The sequence below is a fragment of the Carcharodon carcharias genome, chromosome 14 (assembly GCF_017639515.1).
Source record: "Carcharodon carcharias isolate sCarCar2 chromosome 14, sCarCar2.pri, whole genome shotgun sequence".
Lineage (NCBI taxonomy): Eukaryota > Metazoa > Chordata > Chondrichthyes > Lamniformes > Lamnidae > Carcharodon > Carcharodon carcharias.
The window spans coordinates 17,130,396-17,144,652 of NC_054480.1; the positions used below are offsets into that span (position 1 = coordinate 17,130,396).

The window sequence follows — 14,257 nt, forward strand, 5'->3', positions numbered from 1 at the left end:
AAGTTTTTCCAGGTATTTTTATTATAGCTGATTTGTACTTTAGCTCTATCCACTTTCCTTGATGCCATGTCCTTTGAAACCCTGGGATAGTAAAAGTCCATCGATCTCAGATTAAAAATTAATTGAACTAGCACCTGCTGCATTTCAAGGGATACAGCTTCACACATATACCACCCTTTCTGTATTAAGTGTTTCCTAATAGCTTTCCTGAACGGTCTGGCTCTCATTTTAAGGCTATTTTCCCTCGTGCTCCACTCTTGCACCAGAAAAAAAAAATTCCATCTATCCTACCAAGTCCTTTCTAAAATTCTAAATGCCTCAATCAAATCGCCACTTAACCATCTACGTTCTAAGGATTGCAAGCCTCGTTTATGTAATCTCTCCTCATAATCTAACCCTCGGAGCTCTAGTAACATTTTGGTTAATCTGTGCGGCACTATGTCAAGTCCGACATATCCTTCCTAGGCAGTGCCCAGAACTACAGACGTGATCTAACCAGGACTTTATATAGCTAGAGCGAAATTCCTCCTCGTGATCCAACCCCCTCCCCAATTATAAAGTTTAGCATTCTATTAGCATTTTTGATTATCTTTTGCACCCATCATGCATTCAATTGAAAGAATTTGTATGGCATCATTCTCACACAAAGAACGAAGCATTTTGTTGTTTTGCAGGCAAGTGTAGCAGTCAATTTGCGCACAAGATATTTCTATTTTAATAAATGCAATAGGTGAATTCTCGCTGCTTAGAAACACGGACGCCTGGACACAGGAGTCAATTCTAGCCAGAGCTTTGTCTTTATTTCAAAGTCACCACTTTGCTCACCTCTGGGTCTCCGAAAGACAGCTACAGTGTCAAATGTCTGTAATTTATTACAACAAACCTGCACACAGACACTACAAGCTTACACGACTAGCTTTTGTGCCTGTAGGTTTTTAATTTTTTTTTTAAAACTTTTCAAGCTAGCGCTTCAGCCATGTGGAAAACAAACACAAATAAAAGCTGCACAAGAGATGAACACAGACACTGATCACATGGGGAGTGGGGTCCTGACTTGCACCTGCTGCAGTCATCTCACTGTATTGTGAGCGACAAGGCAAAAACAAAAAAAAAAATCAAACTCAAAATCTCCTACGCAGAAAGCGAGAGAAGGTGCAGGAAGAAGCAGAGGGCAAATGAATTAGAATTTAGCATTTAAAGGGGCATTTACAATTGGAGGGAAGGGAGGGGAATACAAAGGCGTAAATGGGAAAACCTAAGAACAGTCTAAAGCTGTTCCCAATAACAGTATCCTACCATGGCATCAAACTGTGACCAGGCTGTAACCACAGGCTTCGGTCAGGTGGACAGAGTGTTGCGCCAAACAAACACAAAAATAACCAACACACTCCGATGTAGCTCATTCCAACTCAGAAATGCAGCTCTAAACATCGAGGGGGGGCGGGGATGGTGGTTTTGCATCATGTTGCATTCCAGCCAGCCTACTGGCAATGCCGAACAATGCAGGGGTTCTATATCTGTCCTTGCAATGGCAAATAATAAATGGGATCTCAAAGTGCATCAGCAACTTTTCTGGTTCCCATTCCGCAGCAGAAAGCACCCTCCCCCCCCCCCCCACCTCCCCCAACACAAACAGCAATCAGATTTCTGTTGGTGTTGCCTGAGGCAAGGCGAGCTAGGAACACCAGGACTTGCTGGGCATTCCTGAAGGATCTTTTCACAACCTGCACGGGAACAGGATGAGACCTCGGCTTCAAAGGTCTCACCCAAAGGACGCCAGTGCCTCTCACTGTGGATTCACTCACTTGGGAGTCTTGGCTGCAGTGTCAATTTAGGTTCGGAATTCAAACCTGTCTTGGGATCCAGACTCAATCTTCCGACCCGGGGAGAGAAAAAAAAATCTTCTGAAAAGCTAGGAAAAGAACCTTATTGTAGAATTAAAAATAAAACGGCTGGCTGCCTGCCCTGAAGAATGTGCTAAAGATACACAAACGGGTCTGGCCGAATTTGCGGAGAGAGAGACAGTTAATATTTCGAGGCCACGAATAGTTCTGATGAAAGACCATCAATCTGAAACATTAACTCTTTCTCTCACCTCACAGACACTGCCTGACCTGCTGAGTTTCTCCAGCATCTTGTTTTTATTTCAGATTTCCAGCATCCTCAGCATTTTGCTTTTATCCTGTTGGCTTGTTCCCTTAGTTATAGCCATGGGGGTTGGGAGGGGAGAGAACTCTGGCACTGCCCCTTTAAATCCAGGGAAAACGAGTTGCTTTGGTTAACACACACGGAATTAGGGAACGTAACATTGCGCATTCAAGTACCGCTAAAACATGAAAATTCCAGAAAAATGAAAACATCATCTACTGTATGAGAGCATCAACCACTGAGTCAGGCATGCACTAAAGAGACACAATTAAACAAGGAAACTTGCTCTCCCTTGTTGGGTTTCTCCCATTTTCTTTTAAGGCTGCGACTCAGCCACGTTGACGACCTCTTGAATCAGGAAAAGAAAAGACAAATAAATAAACGACTGAAGTTGCTGGTTTTAACAGGAGACCTCCATGGTTTGAGGTCTTCCCTGGGCTGCTTCACTGTTCCCGATGACTTCAGCCTGGTTGTTGGCAGGCGACTGATTGCGGGCGGCATCTCCAGATCCCACGCTTGAGGTGGAGGTGGTGCGGGCCCGGGTTAGTCTGGTCATACCGGCTGCTGGCACTGGGATGGGCAGAAGGAAGGTGGGGGGCGGGGGTGGGGAGAAAAGCGCACACACACACAAATAACAATTAGAAGGCAAATGTACATCAGTCATCTTAAATCAGTTCTGCTTACAAGTGTGTTTCCTGGGGAGAACGTCTGAAAAATTGAATCATATACTGGGATGGAAAGAGCTACCAAAAAGTCCAGATATGGATTTGTCAAGTTACATCCCTGTTCTGAAGCTAAATCGCTCTATTGATAGGAAGCGCCCTCCCTCCTCCATCACTCTGAAAGCACCTGACCTCCTCCATCGCTCCCATCTCAAACCAGCCTAGCTTTCCTCTGACACATTAGGAAACACCCTGAAAAAGCAAATATTCTTCAATGATTCCCCTCACTCCAGTTCAACTGAGGCAGCTGATTTGGTTGTTAACGGCACTTCAAAAAAAAAAAATCCCACAATTTTGTCACCCTTGGGGAGGTTTCACAACCCAGTTCAATCCACCCCTTATACCCATTATCCATCCATATGCACTTTAAAAGGAGGGGAACTAGATGTCAATCAGCAATCGGAATCCTGGCTGATTTTATTTCCTCCTTTAGATCAGAGACACACAAACAGCAACGTCAAGGCTGGCTAACCCAGCTCAGAGACAAACCATGGACTTTCTTGTCCTGCATGGCTCAGTAGCAAAACACATGGAGCCAATAGTAAATATAACGTGGACTAGTTCAAATAAATAATCTTTAAACGTGTACCAATCCCTCCCTGGCCTCACCCCCTTCCATCTCAGTAACCTCCCCCAACCCTCTGGCCTCTCCACTGTGCATCCCCTGCTTTCTTTGTTCCAATGTTGGCGGCTGTGCCTTCAGCTATCTCAATCTGGAATTCCCTCTGCAAACCCACCCTGCTCTCATCCTTTTAGATGCTATCGGAAACCTACTTACTTGTCCAAACATTTGATTACCAGTCCTAATGTCCCCTTCTGTGGCTCAATGTCACTTTTTGTCCAATCAAGCATCTGCGAACTAGGTTGAGATGTTTCACTAGGTTAAAGGTGCTACATGGATATAAGTTGATTCCATACAGAGAGGATACTGATGAAGAATTCTACATAGGAGGATTCACCTGCTTTTTCTTTTTATACATGCTGACAGACCTTTCCAACATTTGCCTTTTACATTTTGTTACAATTCTGCAATTCCTCTCTTTTTACCCAAAGCCCTTTTGACTTGAGGCAGCTAAGGGAGAGCAGAGAGCCAAGAGCCAATGCCGCCCGGCTTCAGAACGACTAAATCAAAACAGACTGCGGATTGAACAGCGTAGACACTACTGCTGGAAGGTGGGATTTCTGTTTTTTGTTTCAAAAAAAAAAAACCCAAAAGGAATGCATACATATAATTTTCCTCCATCTCACTGTGAACATGGTTTCTCCAGGAAACTTCCACTAGTAAACTTGCAAGGTCTGCATGGAACTTCAGTGAAAAGATCGCAATTCTACTGCACACGGAAAGCCCCACTGCATCATTGGATTGCACTCTGCCTGCAAACTGCTGCTGTTGCTGTGGAGAGCGCACATTCCCATGATGCACTGCATCAACAGAGTATGTCAACCTTGCAATGAAAGTCGGGGGTTCGGCGACAGACCATATTTTACCTCACACTTCGCACAAGCCTGATATAGAAGGGCAACAAACTGAAAGGTCTCCTGTATGTTTTGCCAGTTCATTCTCTGTATCGTGGACAACCACGAAATGGGGCTGCACTTTAGCACCAGGGAGGGCAGTGATTCCCAGAAAGCTCCAGGATTTGCATTGCAACGAAGAGGCTGAAAATTTCAGAGGGTTACAAGTCAATCCTGCTCTGAAACCCTTCCCCCTCCTTTTCAGGTTGCCCATTTCTCCACGGTCTACACCTCACTTTTTCTCAAAGGCTACTCTTGAACAAACCTCTGATTAGCTACAAGCTAACACTCCTCCCTCACACTGGTGCACGTGCACCTACACCTACCATATCCCTCTATTTCTTCTCTAAAAACTTACAGGAATAGGAACAAAGGAACAAAACCATCATCTCATCATCAACCCACGTCTTCTTGGGAGCTGAGCAGGGGAATGTAGACATCTCATGGCTGTTTAGGGCTTCCACCTCTGTAACATCACTCATCTCCCAGTCCTGCCTCAACTCATTTGCCGCTCAAATCCTCAACCACGTCTGTGTTAATTCTAGGTGTTGACTATTCCAATGCTGACCCACATTGGCTCTCAGTCCATCAATGCCTGGATCTCCAAATTGTCACTGGTTTTCAAATCCCTCCAGGGACTCACCCACACCCTATCTCCGTCATCTCCTCCAGACCTACAATCCTCAGCTTGTTTGATTTTGGCCCCTTTTGCATCCTCGATTTTCATTGCAACCCCCACCCCCCCCCCAACCACTATGTCTTCAGCTGCCTAGGTTCCAAACTCAGGAATTCCCTCCCCAAACTATGCTGCCCCTTTCTCACCTATTAAGACGCTCATTAAAACCACTTCTTCCAGCTGTCCAAATATTTCATGGCATGGCCTCGTGAGAAATCTGGTTTGATCACACTTCAGTGAAGCATCTGGGGAGTTTTTACTATGCTAAAGGTGCCATATAACTGCCTCTCTTGCTCTTCTTCCAATGGTACTATGGTATCGTTTACATTGACATGAAGGGAAGATGGGTCTTTGGTTTAACCCATCAGAATCTTCTAACTCTGAGGAGAGTGTGCTATCGATGAGCCAAGGCTGGCACTTACTTGCCTATCCGAGGTAAACTAAAGCATTTTACCTCGAGGTCTACCAAGGTTACCTCGAACCCACAGCCCAACGAGGCAGTGGAGGTCACCAGAGAAACGTCTGGAAAATATGGTCTGTTTGGATGTGCAAGCCCCAACTTCATTCATGTGCAGGAAGCATCCTGGATTGAGGTGGGAGAAAGAGCAGAGGTTCCCGAGATGTTCGATGCAAATGCTCAACCACACACACACACACACACACACACACACACACACACACGCACAAAATCAGGAAGCGTGTCACAAAATGTTATCGCAGTGAAAAGGGAAGTGTGCATGCAAGAGGAGCCGCGTCCAAACAAACTAACGAAACGCAGCAATGGGATAGAATTCACATCAGTCAGTCCGGCTTGAAGCCGGGAAGCGTACGAATTTTAGATTTCACGGGTAGTTTATCCACAATTTTAATCTACTTTCTTCACACTCCCGTTATCAGACGCGTCTTTCTTCATCCAGTGCCCCTCGTTGGGGTGTTGCAAGGACATTGTGGTGGGATTTTCCCTTTGCGATTGCCTACTTACCAAAAAATTCAGTTTCAGACTCCCTGAACCACCACAGAAGTTCTTATACCTACCACTCCTCACTCAGGAGAGGGCCATTCACCTGCTGTTGTTTACATTATACAGGGCCCAGGCCAAAAACTCAGCATTAGCCCCCTCTGCCTCCCATCAAAAACCCATCTCTTTGGCTAAGTTTCTGGCTGCCTCTCCCAACCTGTGTTTCTCTGGCTCATCATCCAATCCTTCCCCTCTTTTTAAAAACAAAAAAATCTGTGAAATTACTTGGGGTTTTTATTTTTATTCACGGAAAGGGTTACTTAAGGTACCACGCCTGTATGAACTGGCTGATTTGGGATTGTTCTGTATTCTAATTGGTGTTCATCCCGACTCTGCCAATGCGAGTCCCAAGCTGGACAGGTTTCCCATAATCTTTGGGAATAAGCTCAAAACTGCAATCAAATGTCACAAAATGCAACGGAAATAAAAATAAATAAAAACCCAGCCACAAGTACTTATCAGCAATTGAGCCTAAACTTATTTGCAAACCATTCAATCAATCTAAGTGGGACACAAAAGTCTACTCCTTCTCATTCAAAGTCATTGGTTGTGTTAAAACATAATTATTTAACTGTGTGAATGCAGCAAAGCAATAATGCCTAAAAATAGGAATTTAGTCATTAGATGTGTTTAATTAACCAACTTTGAATTAAGAAGTGTGGACTGTACAAGCATAATAATTTGTGCGCGCTCTGGATAATCTTGTCACTAACTTATTCAGAGAACCACAGGATAGAACCATATATAAGCATCAATACAAAAAGAGAAGGTGAATTGTGGAAACACTAAAGCACGAGGGAAACATTGAATGCACATAGAGCTACCTGTTTCACTGTGCAGGTGGCTGAGTTGGACGGAAGGGACTGTAAGCAGGTGAGGGCAACACACAGGAAAAGAACCAGGTTATTATTGTAATACAATGCACATTACAGACAGTACACAATGGCAGACAGCTGGGAGTATGCTGCAAAGGCTGTAACACACAGAGGTGGGGGCTTGGGGGGGGGGGCGGTGTGTGGTGGTGGACAAGGGGAAGTGTTTTATTTTTGGGTGGGGGACGCTGGTCAGAGAATAACACTGCAAGCATGACGCATGCACGCTCTCAAAACCCCTGGGAGTGCACTGCCCCCTATAGCACATGTTATTTAACATAGACAGTTTTCCAGTCCTCTCCATTACCATTCTGATTTTGCTGCTGGAGGTCGCCGGTCTTCCTTGGCCGAAAGGCCACATGCCCATCAGCATCTGCTGTCACAGCTTCGCTTACTGCAATGCAAAGACTGGGGGCTTTGCCGCTCTGGCGAGGGGAGCTCTCAGCTCAAGGACAGAGTGCAAGGCTTCTTGCACAACAGGGAGGGGGTTTTTTTTTTGTTTTAAAAACTGAGAACTAAAACCAGATCATACTCCTCTTGGCTTCATGCTTACATACTCCCGTGTCATTATATAGAGAACAAGGAAAGCAGAGAGTGTAACATGTGCTCCAACTGATATCATATATAAAGTACAGGTAAAGCTTGAGTGGTTTGCATCTGAACACAGTTTAGACAGAATACATGCACATCAGCAAATCTCAGGCAACAAAATGGCAGGTCTATTTGTCATAATAGGCAGAGAAGTCACTGCATCACCTCTGGAAAAAGCGAGAGCAACACAAATTCTCCTATTTTATTTTACGAGGTTGCACAATCATGTGCAGGATGTTAAGAATAGCAGGTGGTGAATGGTTCTGATGAAAGGTCATTGGCCTGACAGGTTAACTTTGTTTTCCTCTCTCCACAGACCCACCGAGAACCTCCAGCATTTTCTGTTCTTATTTCAGATTTCCATCATCTGCAGTATTTCACTTTTGGAAGAACAGCAGGGGTGGCCCTTAGCGTTAGGATGACCAGTTTGAGGATTTTTATATATAATGTTAACACACATGGTTTGTTTTATTGTGCAGTACTTGAAGCCATTTTTACCTTTCCAGCAGCATTGTGTGAGATGCCAAATGGCACAGCACTTCCCATCGTTAACATGTGAAGATACACGAGAACTTCACATGAGTGGAGTTCCCCAGGGGTCAGTGTTGGGACCTTTGCTCTTCCTGATATATATTAATGACTTAGACTGTGGTGTTCAGGGCACAATTTCAAAATTTGCAGATGATACAAAGACTGGGAATGTTGTCAACTGTGATGAGGGTAGTCTTGAACTTCAGTAGGACATAGGCATGTTAGTGGATTGGGCAGACAAGTGGCAGATGATGTTCAGTGCAGAGAAGTGTGAGGTGATTTGTTTTGGCAGGAAAGATATGGTGAGACTGGATAAAATAAAGGGAAACCCCTAAAAGATGTGCAGGAACAGAGATGTACATAATGTACATAAGTCATAGAAGATGGCAGGGCATGTTGAGAGAGCAGTTAATAAAGCATATAGTATCTTAGGCTTTATTAATAAGGGCATTGAGTACAAGAGTAAGGAGGTCATGTTGAACTTGCATAATACACTAGTTAGGCCTCATCTGGAATACTGCGTCCAGTTCTGGGCACCATACTTGAGGAAGGATGTGAAAGCATTGGAGAGAGTACAGAGGTGGTTCACATGAATGATTCCTGGGATGAAGAACTATAGCCATGAGGGTAAATTGGAGAGGTTGGGAATGTTTTCCTTGGAGAAAAGGCTGAGAGGAGACTTGATGGAGGTATTCAAGATCCTGAGGGGTATGGAGAGGGTAAATAGGGAGAAACTGTTCCCACTCAAGAGAACATCAAGAACTAGAGGGCACAGATTCAAAATAATTGGCAAAAGGAGTAAATATGATATGAGGAAAAATTTTCACACCCAGAGAGTGGTTGGAGTCTGGAACAAACTGCCTGAGCAGCTGGTAGAGGCAGGTTTGACCGAGGTTTTCAAAAGGGAATTGGATTGCTACCTGAGAAGAAAGAATGTGCAAGGTTACGGTGATAAAGAAGGGGAGTGGGGACTAGGTGGAATGTTCTTTCAGGGAGCCAGTGCAGACTTGACCAGCCGAATGGCCTCCTTCTGCACTGTAAAGATGCTGTGTTAATGTGATTTCTTTCCACAAGTCACTGACAACCAAAGGGCACGTCTGCTCATTGCAAGGCAGTCAGTAGGTGATGTATGCGGCAAAGTATTTCTAAAGTCGATTTCAGGATAGCCTGCTTCAGCTCCCATTAGACATTGAAGGCCAAAAGTTACATTTCTCAGGTTTGCCTCAAACCCTCCCATATGTGAGGAGCTGAAATCCCGGATGACGTGCAGACCTGATTCTGGGGTGACAAACTGAGGTGCAGAGGAGAACTCGCCGCCAGCAAAGAGCAAAACTGGAGCCCCATTCAGGCCATAGCAGGCACAATGGGCTGAATGGCCTCTTCCAGTGCTGTATCGCTCTATGATTCTATGATACCTAACAAAGATGTCCTCTTCTTTCAAAGCACATTCAATTCCTATTCAGCAAGTGACTGGATTTCAACCAAATTGCATTCAGGTTATCAATCACTTCACTTGAACCAGCTCCCAGTGATCAAAGCAAGTGCACAGCACATCCATGGGATTTGAACTCCACCCCAACCTTATACACCGATGTCTCTTGAACGCAACCTGCCACAACTTTGATTAATAGGGTGGGGGATGGGTAGGGTGTGTGTGTGTGGGTGAGTAATCCATGTGCAACTGCTCTATGAAAAGCCTGATAGCAAGACCAACTCAAACTGAGTTACAGGTGGACTTAAGTGAGGGTCAGTGAAGGAGTAAGTGAATGGAATCAAAACAAGTTAAAAACACTCAGCATCATCCATCCATCACGAGGCACAAGCGCTGTCCACTCCGGACCTCGAAATTCAAAGAACGAGCAAATGAAATAATCACCGTCAGCCACAATAAAGGCTTGGGCTGGGTGACATGCACAATCCAGGGCAGCCGAAAGTAGGATGTTTCACTCCTCACTGAAGTGCGCAACTCCAGTGAATTAATTCTGCCTGTCTGTGTAACTCTCCTCTTGTATTTAAATGTCCCCGAGGTTGGGGGGGGGGCGGGGGAGGGGGCGTGTGGGGGTGAATGGAACTTGACTGGGTTGAAACGGAAGTGAGATTGCTCCTGTTACGAGGATTCCATCCTCTGCAGTTCATGGCTTCAGTCGTGTAAGTTGATTTTTCTTCTAAATGAGCCGATATTTTACATCCCAGTGGAGACCTTAGCAATCGAGTGATAGCGTTACCCTCCTGGGCTCCTCTTACACAGTAAGAGTCCCAAGAACTGCTGGCCTGAATCTCCGCTCTACCCCTCCTCCTGACCCGAATCTCCACTCTGCCCTCTTTCCCCTTTCAATAACACTGGGAGAATTGGCTGGGCGAGAATTCAATGAGCCAATCCGTTCGACTGGCTGCCATCCTACTCCACATCCCCCCCCCCACCGGCCTGAAGGATTTGGCGAATTCCTTTGGGGTTTCCCCATGGCGTTTCCAATGCTGCTGGAGTCCCCACAGGCAGGGAGAGAGGGGGAAAGATCTGCAGGACTCCAGGGGAGCCATCTGCCACGTGTTGAGCAGAGGTATGGGAACCTCTCACGCTGCATGGTGCATTAAAGTATTTTAAACACCCTTCCACAGAATGTGGCAACTCAGGAGGCTAGTGAAATGAAGGCATGAGCAGGAGTAATGACAGAAAACCTTATGGAGGACGTCACTCCACCATCAGGAACTGAAGTAGGCCATTCGGCCCCTCAAGCCTGTTCCCACCATTGAATTAAATTGTAGCTGACCTGTACCTCAACTCCATCTACTCACCGTGGTTCTGGGACCATTTTTTTTTTAACAATTTCAATTGAACGGGTGGGGGGGGGGGGGGCGGCGGCGGCGGGTTGGTGGTGGTGGTGGTAGGGAAATCCCAGGACACTTTCATTGCTGCCAGAGTACAAATGGAAACTACACGGGGAGTTCCACTGGACATTAGGGGAACATTCAAAAGAGAGCAGTAAACAAAAATCCAAGTTGAAACAAAATTCTAAATAAGATACGTTAGGCAGGTGGATTAACGAAAGAGAATATCACAGAAGTACACATGCTCATTTCCACTTTGTAACATGTTCCCATACAGTGGCCTTGGTGAATATAGACTGTGAATGTTGGTCGCTGGCGAGAGGTGTAAGCAATGAGAGTGGGAAGAAATTCATTCTTTTTTTTGACCAACGCCCCATACCCTACCCCACCTCACAAAGCCATTACATTAAACATCCGAGGGAAGTCACAGACAGACAGAGATAATGAATTGGGAGTGTACCCAACACCCCGTCATGAGTGCTGCAGTTTACACTTTGCTTATGGTTCACTGATCCTTTGTCAGTCAGACAGCACAAGAGCTGGGGTGGGTGGGGCGAGTGCAAAGTGACCCGCGTACTCTCTGTAACATGCTACAAACTGCAGGTTCAGTAACGATGCCAGGCCATCATCATCAGGCATTCCACAATGTTCTGCCTCCAGGTGCTGCTTCTATTTCTACTGCGGAGACCAGTGCTAGGAACATACAAGGTCAAAAGTGGGGAAAAGCCTTGGGGTTTCCATTGGGGAGTTCCTTTCCAGTATCAAGAAGGTACCGGCTTTATAATTCACTTCTCTGGCTTAGTTACAGGCGGGTCTGAATTTAAATATTCATTAGCAAGGCAAACTACCAAAGGAACTGATTTCTAATATCATGGGATGGGGATTTAAGTAATTCATATTCAGAATGTGATTGGATTGTTAGAGAAACTTGGCACAGAGAGGGTGGTAATCCTATCTTAACAGTCTTTAATTCTCTTTGCATTAATCTCCCCCAAGACAATTTACAGAAATGCCCTTTTAAATTTGTAGGCTCATTGCTGGATTATATGGGGCTACTGATCCCAGCTACCTTTAAAATTTTTTTCTCATTACATGGGTACGATTCCAGACTGTGAAGTCCCGGGAAACTATTCGACTACAAGAGGCATCACAGCCAAGCCGAGCCTGGCCCTCGCCCTAGCGTCTAAGCATCAGCAGGGTCGCTGGATAGCAACCACAAGCTGGTCAAGGTGCCCTTTCCCTGGGGTCCAGGCCATTTGTGGAGCTCCCAGCAGATGAAGCTGGACGTCCCAGTATAGAGAGTTCGGATGAGGTTTGTGCCTGCACCTCACTGCACGATGAGCTTCTTATCCCACCTGTGATGCAGGTGAAATGGGTGGGTGGGTGGGTGGGTGGGGGGGGGGGTCAAGAGAATTGTGCTTGAGCACGTGTTTCAAAAAAAAAATTAACGCTCATGAGGTGTAGGTAAAACAGTCCTTCAGCAGAAACACTGATCAAAGGAGCCATGTGCAAATAAAATGCAAATTCAAATATTAATGTTATACTGTAGGCTAAGCAAACTTATAGATGATTCAACATCAAATTCTTCATCCGGATGGGGATAAATGGAATTGGATTTTTATTTTAAAAAAAAAGGAAAAACTTGCAGTGCTACAGGACTTAATTGGACGGCTTTTTCAAAGTGCTGGCAGAGGGAGGATGGGCTGAATGGCTTCCACCCGTGAAGAAGGGTTTTACCTCAGAATCAAAAAAAAGGTAAGTAACTTTTAGAGAGCCTCTCGGGAATATCACAGGTGAGATTTTGCAAAGCGGGTGTGTTATTAAGGACCCAATACACCCGAAAATAAAATGAATTCAAGCGTTGGAAATGTACCACAAGTCACGGACTATGAATTGGACTGGAAGCAATTATCAATCGGATTTTAAATTGGTGTTAGATAATTAGTGTTTCTTTTTAAAGTGACGAGAGGATCAAAAGCTGTCGGCAGCTGGGACATTATTCCCAAAATGCAAATTCGAGGTTTTCTATCCGGTTGATACGGGAATTTTTTTTTTTTTTTTGCTTTCCCCTCAAAAGGAAACCCTAGGGCTGTTTCCGTTAAAACAGAAGCATTGAATCAGAGGCCCCAATCCCAAGAGCATGCAGACATTCCAACCTGTTACTTCAAATACTTACAATGACTGTGAAACACTGCAAACAAGACAGTAATGGGACAGTTAGTTCACCACCTCACCTTGCTGGGTTGTAACACTGCACAGTTGCGACCTGAACTTTAATGCAATACTTACACACTATTGGAGGCTGGATTCTCCCCCTGGTGTCACAGCCATTACAGAAACACCTGATGAAAGCTGACATTTAAGAGGTTTTAAGGGCCCTAACCCTAAACCTGTTCTCCCTCTCTTCAGCTCTGAAGAAGTCGCATTGGGCTCGAAACGTCAACTCAGTTTCTCTCTTTCTCTCTCTCTACAGATGCTGCCAGCCCGCTGAGTTTTTTTGCAGCACTTCATTTAAGAAGTTCCCCTCCATCCCCCATCAAGGCAAAAATGCTACAATAAAACAGCAGCAAGTTTCAGAGCTCCTCAGCTAGAGGGAGAAAGAAAGGTGGGTCGGCCCGTGTACAACACTGGTTCCACGCAACAACACCCCTGTGATAAAGTTCACCATTCAGAATTCTTGACATTTTGACATCTAAATTGAAACACAAAGTGAATAAACAGAAGGAACTAACGAACACAAATTACAAACTTAATTGGGGCGGTAACGAGGGATATAGGAACATAGGAAGAGGAGAGGCCCATTTAGCCCATCGAGCCTATTCCGACATGACAACCAATGAGATCATGGCTGATCTGTGACATAACTTTGCTCTCTATCCCTTAGTTTCTTCGGTGAATTTAAAATCTGAGGCTGAAAGACTTTTGTTAACAATTGATATCGCATTAATTGCCACTTGCAGAAAAAACGTGTTTTCTAATTTCACTCCCGAAATGCCTGTTTCTAATTTTTAAAGTCACATCCCCTTGTTCTTGGCTCAACAATTGGAAATAGTTTCCCTCTATCTACCCTACCTGCTTCCCCTAATATATTGAAAACTTCAATCAATATCACCCTGAACTTTCTTAAATTCCAGGGAATACAACCCTAGTTCCTCATAATTTAACCCTCGAAATCCAGGTATCACTCTGGTAAACCTACGCTGCACTCCATCCAAGAACAACATATCCTTCCTACGGTGTGGTGTCTAAAACTGCTCACAGTACCCCCAAGGTATGACTAACTAGGAATTTCTATAGAAAAAGCTGAAGTGCAAATTGGATGGAAAGACAGTTTGTGGTGCTGGAAGAGATACTGAAG

General features: G+C 44.9%; 1 protein-coding gene across 3 annotated transcripts in view; it reads right to left on the reverse strand.

The window, feature by feature from the left end:
* Nucleotides 1-774: 774 nt before the first annotated feature.
* Nucleotides 775-14,257, reverse strand: part of LOC121287003 (protein NDRG3-like) — a 95,132-nt gene continuing 81,649 nt past the window's right edge. The window contains exons 16-17 of one of the 3 annotated variants that reach the window (XM_041204417.1): nt 13,076-13,090; nt 775-2,718 (exon numbers count right to left, since the gene is read on the reverse strand). In XM_041204417.1, the coding sequence (XP_041060351.1) occupies nt 2,549-2,718; nt 13,076-13,090 (185 nt within the window). In that variant the 3' untranslated portion in view covers nt 775-2,548. Of the gene's footprint in view, nt 2,719-5,627; nt 5,645-13,075; nt 13,091-14,257 lie in introns of those variants that run through there. The other 2 variants (XM_041204419.1, XM_041204418.1) reach the window with 2 other exon arrangements.